At 41.3% G+C, this 22902-nt stretch overlaps 1 protein-coding gene across 1 annotated transcript in view; it reads left to right on the top strand.

Moving 5' to 3' along the window:
• Nucleotides 1-18171: 18171 nt before the first annotated feature.
• LOC103022881 (collagen and calcium-binding EGF domain-containing protein 1) overlaps nucleotides 18172-22902 on the top strand; it is a 39381-nt gene continuing 34650 nt past the window's right edge. The window contains exons 1-2 of the mRNA XM_022679825.2: nucleotides 18172-18489; nucleotides 22264-22344. Coding sequence (XP_022535546.2) covers nucleotides 18398-18489; nucleotides 22264-22344 — 173 coding nt within the window. The 5' untranslated portion in view covers nucleotides 18172-18397. The remainder of the gene's footprint in view (nucleotides 18490-22263; nucleotides 22345-22902) is intronic.

Here is a 22902-nt window from a genome sequence, read left to right on the forward strand (position 1 = left end):
TTAAACTTTACAAAGGTTTTAAAAACAAAGGAAAACAAAGGACTCAACATTCCATGATATAAACCCTTCAAATTCACACACATTTGGTCTTAAACTTGGATTTCTTAATTACAGTTTTGAACAATTAACTGGTAAACCAGAACATCACCACAGTGTGACTTCAGGGTGGGAACTGTTAGAGATCATAACAAACTCTTCCCACCCATTCCCCCTCATACACCCCCTTCACAACCTCATAAACCCACCCTCGTTAAAAGCTGCGGTCTTCACTTTGCAGCTTGCGGTCCAATTTGTTAGCTATTTAGTGGTGATTCTGCTGGTATTTCTTGTTTTGTAACTGTTTTTTTCTGAGCTGGATAATTCTGTAAAGAAATTGGAATCATGTTTTTACATGTTTTTAATGAACATGATGCCATGCACTGGTTTAAATGGAAATTGGCATGCTTAAAGGCCATGCATTTAATTGCCATGCTTTAATGTTCATTAAAGGCTGGGAAAGCTGTGCTCCAGTCTGGGAGTCATTGGCATGTGTTACACTCAAAAAACATTAATAATATTTAGATTTATCAGCATTAAAAGCCTTTTACTTTGTTTCTATTTATCCTGATCAACTGTTGATGTTGTATTTGATTAATAAAAAATAGATAATCAATCAATCTAATAGATAATAAATCTACTGGGTGGCGACACCTGTAAAGCTAAGCTAAGTTAATTAAAAAACAGTAATCCTAAAAAAAAGTCAGACAAGTCAAACGAGCGCTGGATGTAAAACTAAAAAGGTTTCTCTGCTGAAAACTGTTAATTTGGGTGAGTTAAGCGCTTCCGTTTATTCACAGTAAGCTTAGATTTACAGGTTTCCACTAAAGCTGGAGCATTAGCATTAGCATCGCTAGTGGTTAGCGGCTAATGCCTCCCGACAGCGCTGTACTGAGGAACCCTGGGTTTTCCAGTAATTCAGGGCAATATAAGCTAGCGGTTTGTCCAATGTAGCTTGTTTTAACTCAAAAACACACAGACTATAGTCCAATATACTCACCTATGAACGGTCACAGGGCTAGCGCTCAGCACGCTTAGCGGCTAATGCTAATACTGCTCCAGCCTCTGTTGCTGGAGAGCTAAACTAAAACTTTTTTATAAAGCTGCACTTCAGACTGGTAAAATACATACAATACAGAAGGCACACCAGATTAAAAGGTGCACTGACAATTTTTTGGAAAATTAAAGGATTTTAAATGCGCCTAATATATGGAACTACACTATGCACTACACTCAAATGAAAAGTAATAAACTATTTGCCTTCAAATCTAAAACTACCATAATTCATTATGGCACTAATGTCCTATTATAATTTTAATTTAAAGATATAGTGCCACTTTGCTACTATGTTACTTTGTATTTTGTATTACTTATATCTATTAAATATGTTGTTTATGCTGCCTCTTTAACTTCTGGTTGCCTCTTTAACTTCTGGTGTATTCCCGACTGCTTTCAAACAAGCACATGTGACACCACTGCTTAAAAAGCCTTCTCTCAACCCCGCCCAGGTTGACAACTACAGACCGGTCTCACTGCTACCCTTTCTCTCTAAAACACTAGAAAGAGCAGTTCTAAATCAGGTCTCTGGCTTCCTCTCCCAGAATGACCTTCTGGACCATCTGGGTTCAAAAAAGGACACTCTACCGAGACGGCTCTGTTGTCTGTGACTGAAGCGTTGAAAACTGCCAGAGCTGCAGGTCAGTCCTCAGTGCTCATTCTGCTGGACCTCTCGGCCGCATTTGACAGTCAACCATGACTTCCTCCTAACTATACTCTCAAACATGGGGATCTCAGACAATGTGCTGTCATGGTTCAGATCGTACCTCACTGGGCGCTCGTTCAAGGTGTCGTGGCAAGGACAGCTGTCCTCAGCCCGCTCCTTATCCACTGGGGTTCCCCAAGGTTCAGTACTGGGACCCCTTCTCTTCTCCATATACACCACCTCTCTTGGTCAGGTTGTCCGCTCACACGGATTTTCCTACCATTGCTTTGCTGATGACACCCAGCTATACCTGTCGTTCTCACCTGAAGATCACTCAATCTCTGCACGGATATCGCAGTGTCTCTCTGACATATCCTCATGGATGAAGGAGCATCACCTTCAATTAAATCTCTCAAAGACTGAACTTCTGGTTATACCAGCAAAACCATCTTTTCAACACAACTTCTCTATAAGTATCGACTCTCTCTCTCTCTCACCGACAAAGGTTGCTAGGAACCTGGGTGTTCTGGTTGATGACCAACTCTCCTTCACGCACCATGTGGCCTCAGTTGCTCGGTCCTGCTGCTTTGCGCTCTATAACATCCGAAAAATTAGACCGTTCTTGACGCAACAGGCCACCCAACTCCTGGTGCAAGCGGTCGTCATCTCACGCCTCGACTACTGCAATGCCCTGCTAACTGGCCTCCCGGCCTGTGTAGTAAAACCACTCCAGATGATCCAGAACGCAGCAGCACGTCTGGTCTTCAACCAGCCAAAACGGGCACATGTCACCCCGCTGCTCATTGAGCTCCACTGGCTACCGGTTGCTGCTCGCATCAAATTCAAAGCTCTTACAATCGCCTACAAGGTGATGACAGAACAGGCTCCTTCCTACCTGCACTCGCTCCTGAAGGCTTACGCTACCTCCCGGCCGCCGCGCTCCTCCAATGAACGTCGCCTCGCTTTGCCAAACATTCACACAAAGCAATCCAGACTGTTCTCAATGGTGGAACAAACTACCTTCCACTACCAGATCAGGAGAATCTCTCGCTATCTTTAAGAAACTCCTGAAGACAGAGCTCTTCAAAGAGCACTTACTCTCTTAACACCTCTAACACACTAACTACTTCTAACCTCATTTCCTTCTTCCCCTCCTTCACTCCTCTATCCTATTATTCCCCTTTGACCTCCTTTTATCCCTATCCAAAGTTGTTTTTACCTTTAAACTTATTTTACATTGTACTTGACTATTGTAAGTCGCTTTGGACAAAAGCGTCTGCCAAATGTAATGTAAATGTAATGTAATGTAATGTTTATTATGATAACTATTATAATGTTGAATTTTCACGGGCAGTGCACAATCCGTGTGGGCAGAGCGCCGGCACTGGACAGAATGACCACATTTAAGGAGGAAGAGACCACAAGGGAGAAGACAAAATGTATAGTTTAGCCAACTATTCCTCTAAAGATGCTCTTAGGACTAGATAACTGCAGTACGGGTTAATCCAAAGACCACAAATCCAAAGCTTTTCTTTAAACAATCTTGAGCTCAAAATGTCATACTGGAAATACTGGGGGAAAACATCAATAACAGCAAGTTCCTCTGGACCTCCACTGTAGCAGCTTCCAGACACGGAATCTCTCAGATTCCCACGTCTCTCCTTCTCACTGGTGGGAGCTGTGAGGAGGCTGACTGTAGTTATTTAATACTGTTTCCACTTGTCTTACACTGAAACTAAAGCAACTCTGTGCAGAATGGCCTGCAGGATGGATGAGTGCACTGGGACCAGTTTGATGAATGATGTTCTGTACCTCTCAGCTCCAGTCCTACAGGAAAAGAGTGAGTACAGGTGGCTGCAGCTTACTCCATATGTTTACCTTAATTTAATGAGTGTGAAGGATTTAGACAATGAGAGAATCTGTTATATATGTATAGGATAACAATGCCATAAAACCTCAGAATCTAAGGAATGAAGAAAAAATAGAAAACTCTATAGAAGACTCTTTTCATTTTAAGGCCATATTGGACCCGGTGGAACTGTATGGAAATGCATCCAACCAATGTGTTCTTACTTTGTTAACTGGAATAAATTAAAATAAAAAAATCTTTATAGACTTTGTGTTAACTTCATTCATTTGTTCTGAAGTTATAAGGAGTGTTTCACCCAGGACTTTTTGCTAAATGAAGGCAATTACTTCACAGCAGAAGTAATTTACATAGGTAATTTATACAGGCACAGTATCTGTACATGTTTTTGGTAGATAACACCAAACAGATATTATTAGTAGAAAGTCATGTGGAACTGTAATGGGACAGGAACTAATATCATGTCTCTGTCAGGGACAGGCAGGGTCAAAACCAAAAGACAAAACTCACCAGAAATGGTAAGACACTCCAGGTCAAAACACGGCAAGCCAGTATCAGAGGGTAAGGCATATACAGGTCAGAAATACAAAAAAATGTCGTAGACAGAATTGAACATAAACATGGGAAAAATAAATAGTTTGTAATGACAGATGGAATCAGAGACTGTAAAAAAGATGGACGCCGTGTCATCGTTCCCATTCATTCAATGAAAATGAAGCCAAAATATTCTGCCATGTTGGCGATCCTGAAATCCGAGTCTGCGGAGTAGAGACCAGAGGAGGGAGAAAGACTGTGGAGAGACAGCCTACTCATTTAAATAACCCCGCCCCTGAGGGCTGCCTCGAGGTCACAGGCTGCAGAGCAGTCCCGCCCATAACCAGCCCTTTTACAATAACCACACATTTTTTAACAGAGCTGAAATATGTTTTAAAAAACGAATTCTGTGAGGTTATAAAAATTGGACAATATAAGCAGAGGTTACACTAGCTGTTACATTTAAATAAAGGAGATAGAATTACAGTGTATTAAAAAAAAAACGTGATTGAAAGTTGTCTGTTTTGCTATTGAAACCTATAGGGATGGGTGGTGGCTTCACTTTTGAGAGACAATGGTCTGTCCAGCTATACACAGTCTATGGATGGAACCAATTAAATACTTGGCAGGGTGAGAGTGTGAAAAGAAGGGGTATATACAGTGAGAGAAACAGCTGACATAAATATTCTTCACCTGTGTGGAGAATGTGAATGGGTTGTGTCAGTGTGTGGTGCATTCTGGGCAATGGAGTCCAGAGCTGGTAGATCACTGGGAGACACAGGTGCAGGAGGAAAAGAAGCGAGTTAGTGCTGTTCTGGTATGAGTGGATCAGAAACAGCAGTGCTGCTGGGGTTTTTAAACATTGTTTTCTCTCACTGTCCTTCACTCATTGCACACTCTATTAAATACTCCTACCCCTAACTGCTTCACCACAAAGCAAAGTCAGATACAGAAGCTCTGAATCGGTTGCTGCCCAGTTTGTGTTGTACATCCTCTAGTCCAGGCGTCGGCAATTCAGTTTGGCCGTGGGCCAGATATTTTCCAAGCCATTATATGGCGGGCCACAAAAATAAATTCTGTTTTGGAAAATGTAGTAAAATGGGATGGCGTGATACAGACTAGTAGTGTCATGGTAGGGGTGTGGGAGGAGTCAAGTGCAGAGATATAACGAAAAGGGTTTTACTGTAATTGTGTGTGCATAAAAGAAAAAGGGGAAAATAAACAAGAGAACGCCCTTTCAGCGCAATAAAGGTAACTAAATAATGCCTCTGTTTGAAATAAAATAAAGACAGAAATAGAAACAGAAATCAAGAAAATAAAATTATTTTCTTTTCTCCTCAGCCTTGCAGGCTTTCCCTTATCTTTTCTTTCTTGCCTTGCAAGCTTTCTTTTATTTTCTGTTCTCTTATTTTGTTTTCTTTTTTCCTTTTCTTTTTCCATTTTTAGCCTTGCAAGCTTTCTTTTATTAATTAATTTATTTATTGCTTCTTTTCAGCTTTGCAAGCTTTCTTTTATTTCTTTTCAGCCTTGCAGGCTTTCTTTTATTTTTTCTTTCGTTCTTTTCAGCCTTGCATTTTATTTTATTATTTTTTTTTTCTTCTTTTTTTTCTTTTTTCTCTCAGCTTTGCAAGCTCTCTTTTATTTCTTTTCTTTTCCTTGCAGGCTTTCTTTTATTTTTTCTTTTCAGCTTTGCAAGCTTTCTTTTATTTATTTTCTTTTCAGCCTTGCAGGCTTTCTTTTATTTTTTCTTTCGTTCTTTTCAGCCTTGCATTTTATTTTATTATTTTTTTTTTCTTCTTTTTTTTCTTTTTTCTCTCAGCTTTGCAAGCTCTCTTTTATTTCTTTTCTTTTCCTTGCAGGCTTTCTTTTATTTTTTCTTTTCAGCTTTGCTCCGTGGAGCTACCGTTTACCGGTCACAGGGCATGAAGTGTGCGACATCAGTCTGCTGGAGGCTCGCCTTTTTAAAGACGGTGCCACAGCTGAGGCTGATGACGCTTTATTGGCTTCAGGTGGCCTTAATGATCCCTGTTCTAATGAACTCTCAGCCGGTTCCCTTCTTACCACCTTGGTGGGTTTATGGCGGCCTCTGGTGGCCGCTGCGGGAACTGGCTGAGCCCTAACAAGTAGCTCTCCAGCCCAGAGGGTTGTTGAACCCAATTGAAGAACAGTTGATCTCAAAGCAGGTAAACTCAAAAGGAAAGGATAAAATAAACAAATTTACACATCGCTTTCCACATGGGATCAAACCTGTATCGTCAGAGTCGCGGTCCAATACATTACCGTTGCCCTGGCTAGTGAATTGTGACAGGGCTGGGGAAAAAACACCCTATAAGGAGATAGGAAGCAGTTGAAAAAAACCAGAACAGGCGGAAACTAATGTCACGCTAAGCACGACAGAGAGACAGGGGAGGTATGTAAACAAAAGCTCTCCAGAGAAGCATTTAATTATTATTTTTTTTCATTATCATTCATTATAGTTTCAACAACCTCAGGGGGCCAGATGTTTCATGCTTGCGGGCCACATCTGGCCTGTGGGCTGCTTATTTCTGACCCCTACTCTAGTCCTGTCCACAGGATGCTGCCCATGTGACAGAGAAGCAGAAATACTACAGTCTGTAATCGTAGAATCACGATGTGTTCTATATGCTGAATTGAGCCGAAAAAATGGATAATAGGTGAAGAAACAAGGAGGTGGTCATAATATTATGCTTGATCAGTGTTTATCCATGTAAGGTAAAGTGTAAGGGTCATGTTGGACGTCTGTTTCCAGTAGAAATTTTGGTGCAGCTGTGCTTCTACCAGTATGTTTTGCATTTAACACCGCAACTGCATCTTAAAGACAAAATCCAGATGTTGCCTATGCTACATTCAATCAGCTCACTCCACACACAATGCATTGATATGACTATAGAGACCTCTCAGGCTACTGTGGGATAAACTGGAGACTGCACACCATAATATTACTGAAATATGCTCCATCAATCATATGTAAGACGATACAGGCTTACTAAAACATTATGGAAAGTGAGGTCTTCATTTATGTGATCTGTCTGGAGAACCGTGGGTCAAATATATGATATTTTGTATACATTATGGGAAGTGGAATGATTTCCAGTCTCATTATTGTACAGAAAGCACCGGTCAGACCTGTGACGTTATGTAGTCAAGCAGAGTTTCAGATTCAGATTTTAGATCAAATACAGGTCAGTTCAGAACAGATAAAATCACGTCCATAATTGTAACAGTCATATTTGAAATTCACAAGTAATCATCAACCACTTTGGATTACATATTAAGAGTTTGCATGAACAACTAATTCAATACTTGGAATCAACTTTTGACTGTTTTTCTTCTTAATTTATCGATAAATAATAAACAGGAAGCAGGACACCCAATTCATTACTTTTTTTTTTATTTGTATGCTTGTTGTTGTCATTACTTTTGGTAGATTTTTTGCAGTGTAACTTGCAGTTCCTAAAATATGGACACAAATGTTATTTGTTCTGATGTTCTTGTATGCAACTTTTTCATCAGATAAGCAGTTTCCACAAAGCCCTGTGGTAAACAATGATGTTCCTAAACTGATGCACTGTTTCCTGCATACATTTTTCTCCAGAAACTCACAGGATCCTCAGAATGCTCCACTGGGTCTAAATTAGGACCCCTTAAATGCTGAAGATTTGACTCACTCATTTTGTCACGAATGACCCAGGCAGGGAGACGAGGAGGCGGACACAGGTGCAGGTAAGGGCAATATAAATAAATTTATTAAATAAATAACAAAGAAAGACAAAGAAACAAGTAAACATGTAACAAAGATAATAAACCAAAATACTAACAAACAAGGAACTAAAACAAGACAGGATTAACTAAACTGGGCAAGGGAAATATATACAATGGAATAAACTAATAAACTTCAAGCAGGGGTATATACAAGGAACTAGGGAACACGTAAGTAAACAAGAAACTAGAAACATTAAACAAGATATAAACAAGAAACACGGGACTAAGGCTTAGGAGACAAGAAAACACTGAGAGACTATTAAACGGAGAGAAAGACAAAACGACATGGGAAGGTGCAAAGACCGCCCGAGACAAAGTGGTAGACGAGGGCTATTTAAAGAAACAAGAAACACTCTAGAATTGGAAACACCTGGGGAAGGGGCGGAGCTACAAATGAGACACAGGTGGAAATCTACTAAGACGGGAGACACAGGGGAGCACAGGTCACGTGGGGAAGACACACAGAGACACGAGACAGGGCTAAGATCTGACAGAAGCCTCCCCCTAAACGCGCAGCTCCCGAGGCGCGTAAAAACGAACCCCGGGGGCTGGCGGCGGGGAGAGGCCGGGGAAAACAAGAGACGAAACCGGGGACTGAAACGGAGACAGGACAGAGGACAGAGACTGGACGGGAGACTGAACGGGGAACTGAACAGGAGACGGAGACTGGACGGGGAACTGGACAGGAGACGGAGACTGGATGGGGAACGGAGACTGGACAGGGAACTGGACGGTGGACAGAGACTGGACGGGGAACTGGACATGAGACGGAGACTGGACGTGAGACTGGACAGGAGACGGAGACTGGACGTGAGACTGGACAGGAGACTGGACAGGACTAGACATGGGAACAGGGACGAGGACATTAACAGGGACCGACATGAACACTGTGACTGGAACAGGAACAGAGACAGAAACAGGTACAGGGACATAGACAGAGACAGGGACCAAGACAGGGAGAGACATGGGGACCAGAAACACAGGTGGGTGCCCAGGACTGGCAAATGTCTGAGGGGAAGTCCAAGGAGCCAGCCTGGGCACAGTACTGGGGACAAAGTCAGGGGACCTCGGTGCCTGCCTGGGTACATGGGACCTGGGACGAAACACAGTTCCGGGAGCAGGTGCTGGCGGTGCGGCGACTCTGGCAGCGGGAGCTGGTGCTGGCGGCGCGGCGACTCTGGCAGCGGGAGCTGGTGCTGGCGGCGCGGCGACTCTGGCAGCGGGAGCTGGTGCTGGCGGCGCGGCGACTCTGGCAGCGGGAGCTGGTGCTGGCGGCGCGGCGACTCTGGCAGTGGGAGCTGGTGCTGGCGGCGCGGCGACTCTGGCAGCGGGAGCTGGTGCTGGCGCTTGAACAGCTGGAGCAGACACAGAGGCTTGAACAGCTGGAGCAGACACGGAGGCTTGAACAGCTGGAGCAGACACGGAGGCTTGAACAGCTGGAGCAGACACGGAGGCTTGAACAGCTTCAGCAGAGACGGAGACTTGAACAGCTTCTGCAGAGACGGAGGCTGGAGCAGCTTCTGCAGACACAGAGGCTTGAACAGCTTCAGCAGAGACGGAGACTTGAACAGCTTCTGCAGAGACGGAGGCTGGAGCAGCTTCTGCAGACACAGAGGCTTGAACAGCTTCAGCAGAGACGGAGGCTTCAGCAGCTTCAGCAGAGACGGAGGCTGGAGCAGCTTCTGCAGACACGGAGGCTGGAGCAGCTTCTGCAGACACGGCAGGAGTCCGGGGGCGTGGCTCAGCAGCCGAAGACACCTCGGAGATGGGCGTGGCCGCCGAGAGAATTTCGGAGCTGGGTGTGTGCAGATCCAGCGGAGACTGCGGGTGGAACAAACACCCGGACCGGAGCTGCAGCTTCGCCGGCAGAGACTGTAGAGGCAGAAAGCGCGGGGCCGCCGGTAAAGTCCGGCGCGGAGAGAGTTCCAGAGCGCGGCTGAGTGGCCGCGGAGATAGTCCCAAAGAGAGGCTGGATTGCAGCGGCGGAATTCAGATCTGCAGCTGCCATGAAAGCCAGCTCCTCAACCTGAGGAGCTAGCGCTGCAGCTGCAGGGCTTGAGAGTGCGGTTGCCGCAAATTCCCGGACCGGATTTTTACTCTCTCCGGCTGAGTCAAGCGCGGGGAAAGTCTCTGCTCGCGGCTGGCTCGCCGGGTTGGAGGTCCTGTAGCGCGGTTCGGCAGCAACCGCGGGGAACACTGAGCGCGGTTCGACTGCCATCGCGGAAGTCTCGGAGCGCAGTTTCACAGCCGCCGCGGAAGTCCCAGAGTGCGCCTTTGCAGCTGGAGAGGAGAGTGTCTTGGCCGCGGGAGGAGCAAGCTTTGGAGGCGCTGGGGAAGCTAACGCCTTAGCCACCGGGGAAGCTAGCACTGGAACCGCCGGTGAGAAGAGAGCCTTGGCCGCAGGGGAACGGACGGGAGTCGGGACGGCCTCTGGAGCTGTGCGGCCGAGAGCCGGGTAGAGCACCGCCCCTGGGGGGAACGGCAACGGAGTGCGGGCTGGTGCAGGGTAGAGCTCCTCTTCGTCCTCGGAGCTGCTGGGAGCGCACCCGAGAAAGTCCCACGGATCCCGCTCCTTGAGCATCGGGTACACGGAGGCACCGAGGCTCATAACACCAACCCGTATCGCCCCCCCAAGAAAATCCTCCCCGGAAAAGGGGTCTTCTTCCGGCTGCCGGGGCCCCTTAGAACGCCTACCCCGAGGCCTGCGGCGTCCTTGAGGCCTCGAGGTGTCCTGCGCCGGGGTCCCGCAAGGAGCACGACGAATCGCCATTCTGGTGCCAGTCCAGGCAGAACCTGCTGTGTCCATGTTCGGTCGGTCTTTCTGTCACGAATGACCCAGGCAGGGAGACGAGGAGGCGGACACAGGTGCAGGTAAGGGCGATATAAATAAATTTATTAAATAAATAACAAAGAAAGACAAAGAAACAAGTAAACATGTAACAAAGATAATAAACCAAAATACTAACAAACAAGGAACTAAAACAAGACAGGATTAACTAAACTGGGCAAGGGAAATATATACAATGGAATAAACTAATAAACTTCAAGCAGGGGTATATACAAGGAACTAGGGAACACGTAAGTAAACAAGAAACTAGAAACATTAAACAAGATATAAACGAGAAACACGGGACTAAGGCTTAGGAGACAAGAAAACACTGAGAGACTATTAAACGGAGAGAAAGACAAAACGACATGGGAAGGTGCAAAGACCGACCGAGACAAAGTGGTAGACGAGGGCTATTTAAAGAAACAAGAAACACTCTAGAATTGGAAACACCTGGGGAAGGGGCGGAGCTACAAATGAGACACAGGTGGAAATCTACTAAGACGGGAGACACAGGGGAGCACAGGTCACGTGGGGAAGACACACAGAGACACGAGACAGGGCTAAGACCTGACACATTTCACTCATTTGACTTGGACCAGTACTGCAGAGAACTGCAAAGACTCAACTCAGACTACCACTTTAAAGACTTAAAACTTGACTCAAACTTTCACCCCGAAACTTAAGACTTGACTTATACTAACTCCCAACCCAAAGACTTGAGACTTGACTATGACATGCACTCCAAAGACTTGAGACTCAATTCTAAATTATACTCCAGCTACTCAAGACTCAACTATAACATGTAACCCAGAGAACTATTACTCAACTAAGACTCAAGGACCCAAGATTTGAGATAACAAAGAGAAAAGAAACTTGATTTCGTTTCCCATTTAGATTTGAGACTTGTCTTAGACCTTCATTGCTGAGACCCAAGATCTGATTGGACGTCCTTAGACTTAAAACATAACTCTGGTTCCTACTCCAAACACTTGATAATTGACTTATGCCAGAACCACAGAGAACTGTTTATTGACTCTAACTCCAACTCCAAAGATTTAAAGGCATGACTCTGGCTCCCATCTAAAAGATTTAAGACTTGAGTTGGATTTGTACCCCGATACTTAAGACTCAACTTGGACTTTTTTTACCCCAAAGAATTAAAACTTGCCTCTGACTCATCTCCAAAAACTTGAAGATTAAACTTCAACCCAAGATTCAACTTGGATTTTGTACATACATACAGAGAATTAAGACTTGACTTGGACCTTTACTTATAAGAGATAATTAGTACTTGACTCAGACTTTCACTGTAGAGACTCAAGACCTGCTTCGGACTTCTCTTTACAAAAGACTTAGGGCTTAAGTCTGGTTCCCACCCCGGAGCCTCAAAACATGATTGGAACTTGCATGAGGCTACTTGTGGACATCTTTGTGAGGACCTGTGAGCCTATGTACAGAGTTGAATGGATTAAAGGATTACTCCAGCACTTTTCACCACCTAATCTCTATCTGCCACACCTGTTTCATGTGATCAAATACCACACAATCATTTCAACACATTTCTTTGTACTCAGTAAAAGAACAGAAAACTCTTAGGCAAGTGCTAAAGAGTAGTTTTTTGACATAAGAAAAAATAGAGTATTTCTGCAAAAAAAACCCTTTTTCTTACAGTGCAGTATATTATTTTAGTGCTGGTATTTCCTAGCAGAACTCTTACTAGCCCAGTTCAGCTCCTTGCCCTTTCTCCTCCACAGCTGTTGAGACTTTCGGTTGCAGCCTGAAACTTTTTAAACTCTAAACGCTATGTTTTTCGGATGTCGGCAGGGCTGTTCCGCTCGCCCTCTCTGATCTGAGCACCTGCGGCATATGGAAGGTAGTGTGTTACTCTAAAAGCATGGCCTGGATTAGTGCAAGATGCACTAAGAGTAAGGAGAAGCCTTGCATGTTTCGGTTCAAGTGTTTAGCACATAGATTTACTTTCCTTCCACTGGGGTGGGGGTGTAGAGGAGGGGAACATTACATAAGCCTGACTGGAACCTTGTCTTTGGACGGTAAGCGAGAAAAAGCAAATCAGTTGATTGCCAATGATCCTAAAATGAAAACACAACTGTTGTTGCTTTATGTGCTGAGCTGAACCCTAGCAAAAATGAGGTTTTAATGACAACAGTTTGGAAAGATCTGCATGCAGTATCTGTCAATGCAGGGCCTTGAAGGCCTTATAGTCCAAATCCAAGTCACACTCAACACTCTCTAAGCCAGTGAATATGTGCTTGGAGAAACATCAGCTCAGAAAAATAAAGATCTGTGTCCCGTTTGACCTGTATATGATTCACAACAAATGTGTACCTTTCAAACTGAGAGTTTCTGTAAATATAGGCACTTTTAGGACTTAAAATCAGTGGATTTTTGAGTAAATAGACATTTTTAGTCTCATAACAAAACATGTTATACACACATACACCAATCAGCCATAGAACTACTTCTACTTACCTAATTTTAAGTATGCACGCCTTGTGCCAACATAACATATTTGTCCATTCACCATGGACTCCACAAGGCCTCTAAATGTTGTCAGATCTTGGAACACTTGGGTAGGTTGTCCCTGCCTGATGTCTTTCTTCTGACCCAGTCCTCGAGATCTCCCTGTACTTGCCGTTGATTGGTTCACATGCACATACATTGTGCAACACAAAGAGCATAACAGATTTCTCTCAGATTCCTTTTATTTCTGGGTTATCTACAGTTACAGTAGATCCAGAAGTTATAAGCGTAAGTGATTGTGCTTATACTGGTGAGTGAAACAAATGAGCCACGATAACCTGTCTTAATCTTCTGTAATTGGTCTGAAAGTCCAACCCTCAAAAAAAGTGCTTTCACACTGCCAACAAACTGGACAGATGATCTGGACTGAGACTGATCTTATGTTTGGTACAAATGTTGGTCCTTTTGAAAAGTTGGAAGGTCCAGAAAAAAAAGGCAGGTGTAAAAGCACCATACGACACCATAGCAACCAGCTACCAACACACTGCTACATTGTAGCAACTGTCTAGCATTCACCTGGTAACACCCTAGCAACCACCTAGTCAAACCATAGAAGCATTTACCAAAAGCAGAGCAACTACCTGGGATACCACAGCAACCAGTAGTAACCCCTTTATCCAGCGTTTCCTTCAGGATATTTACTATCTACTATAAAAAAGGCATATAATCAATTTCAAAACCAAGTTCAATGCATCCCGCTTTCAGAGTCTGCAATTGCAACACTTTCTCCAACCCTTGCAAGTCACATTCCTTTTTGTTTCTGCTTTTGCTAATAAATAATTTCATGTCATTTTGTTTATGAGTACATGCTTGGATGAGATCGCTGGACGTTCAGCCTTTGCTGAGCGATGTGACCCATCAAGTACTGAGGCCAGAATTCTGCAATAAATGTCAGAAATAGAGGGGAACACACGCGCCAGACTTGCCTCACTGCATTCGCCAGCTGTACGTCTTTCTCTGACAGATCTGGATGAAGAGGTCACTCCAGAGACGTTAGGGAAATTGATATCTATCCAGGCCGGGAAGTGGCTGTAAGCACTTTTGTCAATCTCAGAAATGCAAATTCATCAACATCTTGGCCTTTATCGGAAGGGGTTGTGTTGTGCAACATTTGGAAAACCTCTCCCATGTTCTATCATGAAGCTCACGCCTAAACACTGCTGTAAAAAAAATTACAGCCAGCTTATTGGAGTTAATAAATAGATCATAAATGTTTTCATCTCCTGCCCTGAAATAAAACAATCTTATAAAGTTAAAACCCACAGGAATTAGTGGAATAGCAGAAAGCATCAGCCAAACACTTTAAATCCAGCCTGTAATATCCCAGTTTTGACACACACTGTTCAGTATTGGTGGTTGTGGTAGAAAGCTTTATTCATATTAATTACTTCAGTTCTCTATAGTACAATCCAAGCACTTACAATAGCAAGTTTCATGTGATGCCAGATCACTTTTGGTCTTCATTTCAAGCACTTTGACTACAGACCAACATTAATGAGGTCGTGCAACTAGTGGCTCTACTTCTTCTAAAAGCACACTCCGGTGCTCTATTCCCACAAAACAATGTTTGTCCATATTCTGCTGATATCTCAAGAGCTTATTTTAAAGATGCAGATAATATGCCATGGACAGGCGTCTTAACATTGAGCTGTGAAGCAGTGGATCTCTGTTCCCTGGGATGATGGTGCTCCATCCAATACCTTTGAGTGAGTTGGGGATAGAATAGTGGAATGGTGTTAATCCAATATTGTTCTTGTCACTGTAACGATTTGACTGAATTGCAGTTAAATCCATACAGCAGTGTTCTAAAATCTAACAGAAAGAGTTTTCTGAACAATAGATTTTGAACCTTAATCAAAAGGAGAAATCTAGTGTGAAATGGACCTGGGTTGTAGTGAAACATGATAACAAGTATGAACTTTTGTTGAATATATTATATTATTTGTGGAATATATTATCTAGCAGTCCTGGACTATGGTGATGTAATTTATAAAAAAGCGTCCGCCAGTGCTCTCAAACCTTTAAATTCAATTTACCATCCTGCTTTGACATTTATTACTAGCGACCCTTACAGTATTCACCACTGCACACTATACCATAGAGTTGGTTGGTCCTCACTAGCTGCACGAAGAGAATCACATTGGCTAATGTTTATCTATAAATCACTCTCTGGCCATTTGCCAGCTTATATCTCTTTACTGATTTCAATTAATAAAAATATATATCAGACTCGCTCCAGTGGCCAGGTATCAAGAGTTTTTAGTAAACTGGGAAAATCTGCTTTTAGCTACAGAGCAGCACCAGCGATCTGGAATTCACTACAGGAAACGTTGAAGCTCGGCTTGCTGGGATCACTGAATCATTTTAAACTTTTCGTTTCTAACCACCATCAAATTATTAGTTTATCTTTTTTTAATTTGAATTTTTGATTTATTTTTATGTATTATTAATTTTTAATTTTTATTTTAATGTTTTATATTTTCATTCTCATTTTTTTTTTTATAAATCCTTTACTTTTTATGTGCCAATAAGTTTTTATGCTATTTTAGAATTTTCTGTTTTACCTATATATTTTATTCATATATATTAAACGTTGATTTAAAATTAGTACTTCTTTTATTTATTTTTTATTTTTCCTACATGCGAATGTAGAGCACCATACGACAAATGGCTTATGCCTCATGCCTCACTTCGTCAGGTGAATTTTTGTGACTTAATTTCAAGAAATACATCTATTGTAGGTGCTCTGTATATAAGAACAGTGTTTTTTATTTTAATACATTCCTGTGCATTTTCAAAGTTCTCAGTGCCTTGTTTTAAATGTCAGAAACGTCAGAATTCTACCAGTGAAGTGCAGAGCTACTTTGAGTTTGTTAATGGTGTAAAATAGCAACACTATGCCCCTATCACTTGCATTGTAAGCCTGTTGGGAGCATCGTCTAAAAGCACTGTAATTCAGAATGCTGGGGGTGAGTGGAGGAGGGCTATTCAACAAAAGTTTGTATTCTTTATCATGTTTTACTACAACCAATTTTGCACCAGAGTTCTCCTTTAATACGTTTGATTTGGGAAGGTACAATGAATGAGCAGGCATCACAATACTTTTATATGTGTATAAATGATGTGTGTGTGGGTGGGTGTGTGTGAGAGAGAGAGCATTTACTGCATTCTCAGCTGGCTTTGCCCAACTGTCGTCTATGGGAAACACATTTATCAGGGCTAAAGTTAAAATTGACCAAAAAAGAAATAAAAAAACCCAGAAACCAAAACTGGACAAACTGCACAGTGTGGAACCGTGGGAACTGAAGGCAGGCTGGTTAGTGTGGTCAGCAATTATGAACCAAAGACCCTCCAATTCTACAGCTGTGGTCCTTTAATAATATTTCCTTTTGTATTTATTTAAGCAGGAATGAAATAATAGTTTTTTTATATGAAAGTGTTTGGTGTGGAGGAGTAGGTTGGTATGTAAGTGGTGGTGGTGGGGGTGGGAGGGGTGTGTGTGTGTGTGTGTTGGTTATTGGGTACAGAGTTTTAAGGGTTGGGTTTGGCTCTGGACAGCTTACAGATTATAAACAGAACAGATGTGGGTTTCCCAAAAGGTTCTTAACACTAAGATGATTCTTACTTAGATTGTCTAGCGAGCTTCACACTGAGCATATTAAGATGTTCTTAATGCTAAGACGCTTCTGGGAAACTGTGCCTTGGCTGGTCTAAAATAGACTTTTTTTTAGTTTGAAATAGATTTTAAAGTGCAACAGATACCCAGGGATAATTATACAATATTATTGATATCAATTAAGAACCTTAATATAATGTTCTAAGGATAATTTTCTCATAATTATTCAATTGTCACAATTTTCTAAAGATAAGTATCTCAGGGAGGTTTTCTCATTATAAGATTTTAGAACATTTATTTTCGTCAGAAAAAATTATCATGATTTTATTGGCACGTAAAAATATCTGCGTAGTATTTAATAAATAAAGTTAATAAAGTTATCCTAAGATTTGTTATGTCTCATGTTTTCAATCACATTTTATGTGGTGCTCAAATAACAGTTTTCTTACAATAATGCTTAGAGAATTCAGATAAAATGATCTTGAAATCATAGAGTACCAGACAAAAGTTTGGAACCCCTATTCTCTATATTCTTCTATATTTTTCCCTACATTGTAAATAAATGCTGAAGTCTTATCTAAGGTGCTGTTAATTTGTGGTTTCTAAAGTATAATTATTTATATATATATTTCTTATATAAGTATTTTTTCTTTATTTAGTTAAGTAGTTCTTGCCATAATACGGATTAGAAAATTACTCAAATAGGTCTTTTCACTGTATACCAACTCTATCTCTTCACAACTTTACAACTGATGCTCTCAAACACATTAAGAGACAAGAAATTCAAGTAATTAACTCTTGATGAATTCAGCACAGCTGTTAACTGAACGCCATTCATGGGGGTGCTACCTCATAAAGCTGATTGAAACAATCCAGCCGAAACTGCCATCTAATCAAGATATAAAATAATTCCAAATGTTTTTCTTCATAGTTTGGATGACTTCAATATTAAGCATAATAAAATAATGAAAAAAAGAAACACTGAATTTAAGGTGTTTCCAAACTTTTAACTGGTACTGCAATTTCCCAGAGTTGAGGTACAAGAGGTCTTTTTTCCCCTACTATAATACAATATATTAAACAATTATAATAAATAATAGATGTAAAAATTATTTACAAATGTGTTTCAATTCAGATGCAAATGCAACACAGATCAAAGAAATTATGGGATGTATAACTACAGGGGGAATCGGTCGCTTAGTGGCGCCCCCTGTGGCTCCTCCTGTAGCTCTTCATCACTTCATCACTAATGTAGTGCTGATCAGCTGGAGTTTCAGCAGCAGAGTTTCAGCAGCGCGAGCAGGATCAGCGCGCGCGACCCTGAGAGCAGCTCCACCTGTAATTCATCTAATGAGGCTGAAATTAATCTAATGGGGCTGTAATTAATGCCCAATTAACCCGGATTTAGCCTTATTTAGCCGGTATCAGCTCGCGGACGCTGATTGGAGCCGGGTTTATCCTCGCGCTGCGGAGAAAGTGAGGAGCGTCATGTCCCGGGTTCCCCGCGCGGCTCTCGCGACCGTCCTGCTGCTGTTCAGCGTGCTCTCACTTCGCACGTGCTCTCCCGACACCGCCGACAGGTAAGAGCTGCGCGTGGAGGTGTGTGTGTGTGTGTGTGCGTATGTGTGTGAGATAGAGAGGAGACCTGTTTTACCTTAGATGCGCTGAAGTGCTTTACTGTAAAGGTAGTAAAGGTTAATAGCTTTAGCATTTTATTTTAGACCAAAATAAACTATAAAAAGATACTAAAACACTTTATTTTCTATGCTGATAGAAGCTGGATGACATAAGTTGTTTCTCTTTCTCATACTTTTCATTTAGGTTCATTTTAGAAGGTATTTTTTCTTTATTTTGTCTAAATTAACACGTTTACGTCAGTAAATTTTACAATCGTGGACGAAGTACCCCTACTTAAATAATGTAGCGTTAACAAACTTGAATGAAAGTATAGATACCCACCAAAACACCAAAAGTACAGTAGCAGCCCAAAGCTTCTCATTCAATGTTTTTCTTTATTTCTTTATATATATATATATATATATATATATATATATATATATATATATATATATATATATATATATATATATTTTACATTGTATATTAATATTAAAGATATGGAAACTAATATTGGTCTTTACAGAGTCAGATGTGTTCCCTTTGAAGTACAAACAGAAGGAATTACGGATTTTTACAATTTAACCAGTTAAAAGGTACTTTCAGTATTCTGTATCACTCTATTAATAAACAACATATATTTTAATTATACGTTCTTGACACATATTCAGTTGATCATAATGTTTCTATAATATTAGTACTTGTATTATATTAAAAAAAGACTTAAACTGAAAGGTACTTTGTTGTACCCCAATATAAGGTACAGCTCCAGCGACAAGCTTTGTACTTTTTTAAGTACTTTATTTTTCTTAGTGTGTACCTCATGAAGACACTGAGAAAATGCCAAGAGTGTGCAGATCAGTCCTTAAAGCCAAATGTGCTACTTAGAAGGATCTAAAGTGTAAAACATATTCTGCTTTGTATAAAACTTTATATCAAATAATTCTGCATGTGGTCCTGAATAGCTTTAATGTCTTCAAAATTAAATTTATGGTGTCAAAAATCATAAAAAACACATTGAATTAACTTGAATGTGTCCAAACTTTAGATTGGTGCTGTATTTATTCAGTTTTTATTCTGTTATATTCTAATACTGTGGTATTGCCTTGTAAAAATGTACAATTCATTAAGAATAGTTATTAATTATTAATATGATAATAATAATTCTTATCTGAGTGCAGCAACTTACACCTATAAGCATTGTAAGTGTATAAGAGTCTCAACCTCAATCAAATTATATAATTTTAACATAAATTTACACCTATTAGGCAATGTTGAATAATGGTTGTTTTAATGTTCTTTCTTATTATAGTTTACTCAGGTCTGTTTTTGTAGCTCCTTTACACACTATTTATTTGAACAAACACAAATTGCCCATAGTATAATGTAGTAATATAGTTAAGTGTGAGGGTGTTTTAGTCTATCTGAGGGATGACTCCTGATTTTCTTGTGTTAATCTCCTGCTCGAGTCATGTGAACAGTCTCTTCTCAGTTCTGCTTGAGTAAATGAGCAGATACACTTTGACGTTAGAAGCTTAAAGCTCTGAAAGTTATTGACCCTAAATGTCGCATGTGTGGATTTTACTCACGCTTTTAAGCCCTTATTAACCCCTCTTTCATCTCCTGCCATACCTGGCCCTTGAATTCTTCCAAAAATATTTTTATAAATATTTTTTGACTATTCATTATATTTATTAGACCTTAGACTACACTTACTGTTTCCTGAAAGAAACATTGTGTAACCTGATTTATATGTGTGTAAAATTAATTACTCAAAGCATGATTTGTATTTACTGCAGTGGGGTAATTTACACTTTCCTCATTTAGGAGGAGCCCGGGGGCAAGATACTTTATATCAGTTCCTGCATAAACCTAAACATGGCTGATGTAGAAACATGGAGCGTGTGTATCTGTGTAAATGGGTTAAATCATGCGACTTAAAAAAAAAAACAGGTGAATAATCAGATGGTTTTGAATTACAAATATGAAAGCTGTGTGTGATGAAGTGATGTTTTATGGCATTTAGAACTTTGACAATGGAGCTCATCATTAGATCTGTGCTCTTTGACCTTTTCAGTAATTAGAGTTGAAGTTTCTTCCTCTCCTGACCATTTCAGTCTCTCAACAGCCGCTAATCTCTGCAGCTCAAACTCAGACCAGTGCAGATAGAGCTGTGAATATAATGCTAGACAATATCCAATAAGGAATGTAGTAGGCCTGGACAATAATTCGATATCGGTATTTATCGCGATAAGAAATGTTTCAATAACGGTGATATCATTTTTGTGGTATATCGATATGTATTATTTACAGAATCTGTCACGGACAGGCGTTTTACTGGCGTCAGCTCGCCGCACAGCTGAACACAATCAGCCTCCGTAGCTGGACTATCTCTGTGCGTGATGATGTAATCACATAGGCACGTAGCCAGATAGGCTAGGCTAGGCTAGATTTGGCTAGGCTAGGCTAGGCTCGGGTCCGCTACGCATCTAAAATGCCTCGCGCTGGAGCCAAACGGAGCCGGGACGAGCGGATCCAAGGCTAAGGTAGGCTCGGTTCGCATCTGAAATGCTCCGCGCTGGAGTGGAACGGAGCGGAACCAAGCCGAGCCTAGCCTAGCCTCTGGTCCGCTCGGTCCGCCCACGGGTCCGCTCGGTCCGCCCACGGGTCCGCTCGGTCCGCCCACGGGTCCGCTCGGTCAGCCTCTGGTCCGCTCGGTCCACCCACGGGTCCGCTCGGTCAGCGGTCAGTCGCGGGTCCTCTCGGTCAGCCGCGGGTCCTCTTGGCTCCCAGCACGGGACATTTTTGATGCAAAATGAATGCCCCTGCCGCTTCCACAAGTGATCAATTGAAGGAGGGAGGTCTAATTCAGTGGTGAGGATTTGGTTAAACTCTGCTAAACTTCAGTTTGCTGCAAATTGTGCCGGAGAGTGGAGCAGGTTAGGTAGGTAGGTAACGTTAAAACATCTAATCTGTTCCACCACCTCAATCAGTTCCACTACATACAATATTTTCCTTATACTGGCTGAAGCACTTTTATAGCTTATGTTGTAAGTTATTTACGTTATTTAAAGTTTATGAATCCTTTAGGTTTGTTTATTTGACGGGGATATCATGTTCCTTTTATGTTTATAAAGAGTTGTATTTTGGCTGAAGCACTTTTGTAGCTTATATTGTAACTAAGTTATTTATAGTTGATAAAGCCTATAGGTTTGTTTATTTGACGGGAAAATCTTGTTGCTTTTATGTATATAAAGGCTTCTTTTATTCTTTATCCTAGTTGAAACACTTTTGTTTTGATCTGTTAAATTTGTTTACAAAAGAATAAGAAGCTCTGCTTCTGTCCTAATTTAAAGTTATTTTTATTGGTAATAGTTATATAGGCTTATGTTTGACAGGGATGTCATGTTTTTATTTGCTATATGCAAATAAAATTGAGCATTGATTTATCTTGACTATTTTTTATTTCTTAAGTATTATAATGTTTTCGTGAAAGGAGGTTTCAAAGACTTAAATTAAATTTTCAGACAGTAGTAGGTACATATTTCCATTGCAGGGATTCTTCGCAGTTTTCTGTGGCCTTCTAAGTAGTTATATCGATATCGAAATTATATTGTATCGACCGAAATTAAGGAATATATCGTGATATGAATTTTGGCCATATCGTCCAGCACTAGAATGTAGAGAAAAATCAAATATACTGATGATAAATTTTGTCTTCTTTATGTTCATGACAGAGAAGAGTGTCCAGACAATAACATCATAACTGTGGAGTATCCGTGCGTTAGAGCTGAAGGCCAGGCCAGCACATGTCTTAGGTAAGATCTATCATGTCATACATACATACACGTGTCATACATTCTGCCATTCTGAGGTGCACTTGCTGGTGTGCTTTGGATCATTGTCCTGCTGCAGAACCCAAGTACACATGAGCTTAAGGTCACAAACTGATGGCCAGACATTCTCCTTCAGGATTGTCTGATAAACAGCAGAATTCATGGCTCCATCAATTGCAGCAAGTTGTTCTGATCCTAAAGCAGCAAAGCAGCCCCAGACAATCACATTACCACCACCATGTTTTATGTTCAGTATGATGTTCTTTTTCTGAAATGCTGTGTTAATTTTATGCCAGATGTAACAGGACACACAGGACTTTGTGTTCTTTTTGGTCAGCAGGGGTTTTTGACACAGATACCGCTCAGTCTCTTTCTCATTATCGAATCATTAACACTGGTCTTACCTAAGTTTGGGTGTGGTCTGCAGTTTTTTTGATGTTGTTCAGGGTTCTTTTGGGACCTCCTGGATGAGTATTCCATGCCCTTTTGAAGTAATTACATCACATATACATTTAGTTATATTTGTCTGATATTAAAATG

The sequence above is a fragment of the Astyanax mexicanus genome, chromosome 9 (assembly GCF_023375975.1).
Source record: "Astyanax mexicanus isolate ESR-SI-001 chromosome 9, AstMex3_surface, whole genome shotgun sequence".
Taxonomy (NCBI): domain Eukaryota; kingdom Metazoa; phylum Chordata; class Actinopteri; order Characiformes; family Acestrorhamphidae; genus Astyanax; species Astyanax mexicanus.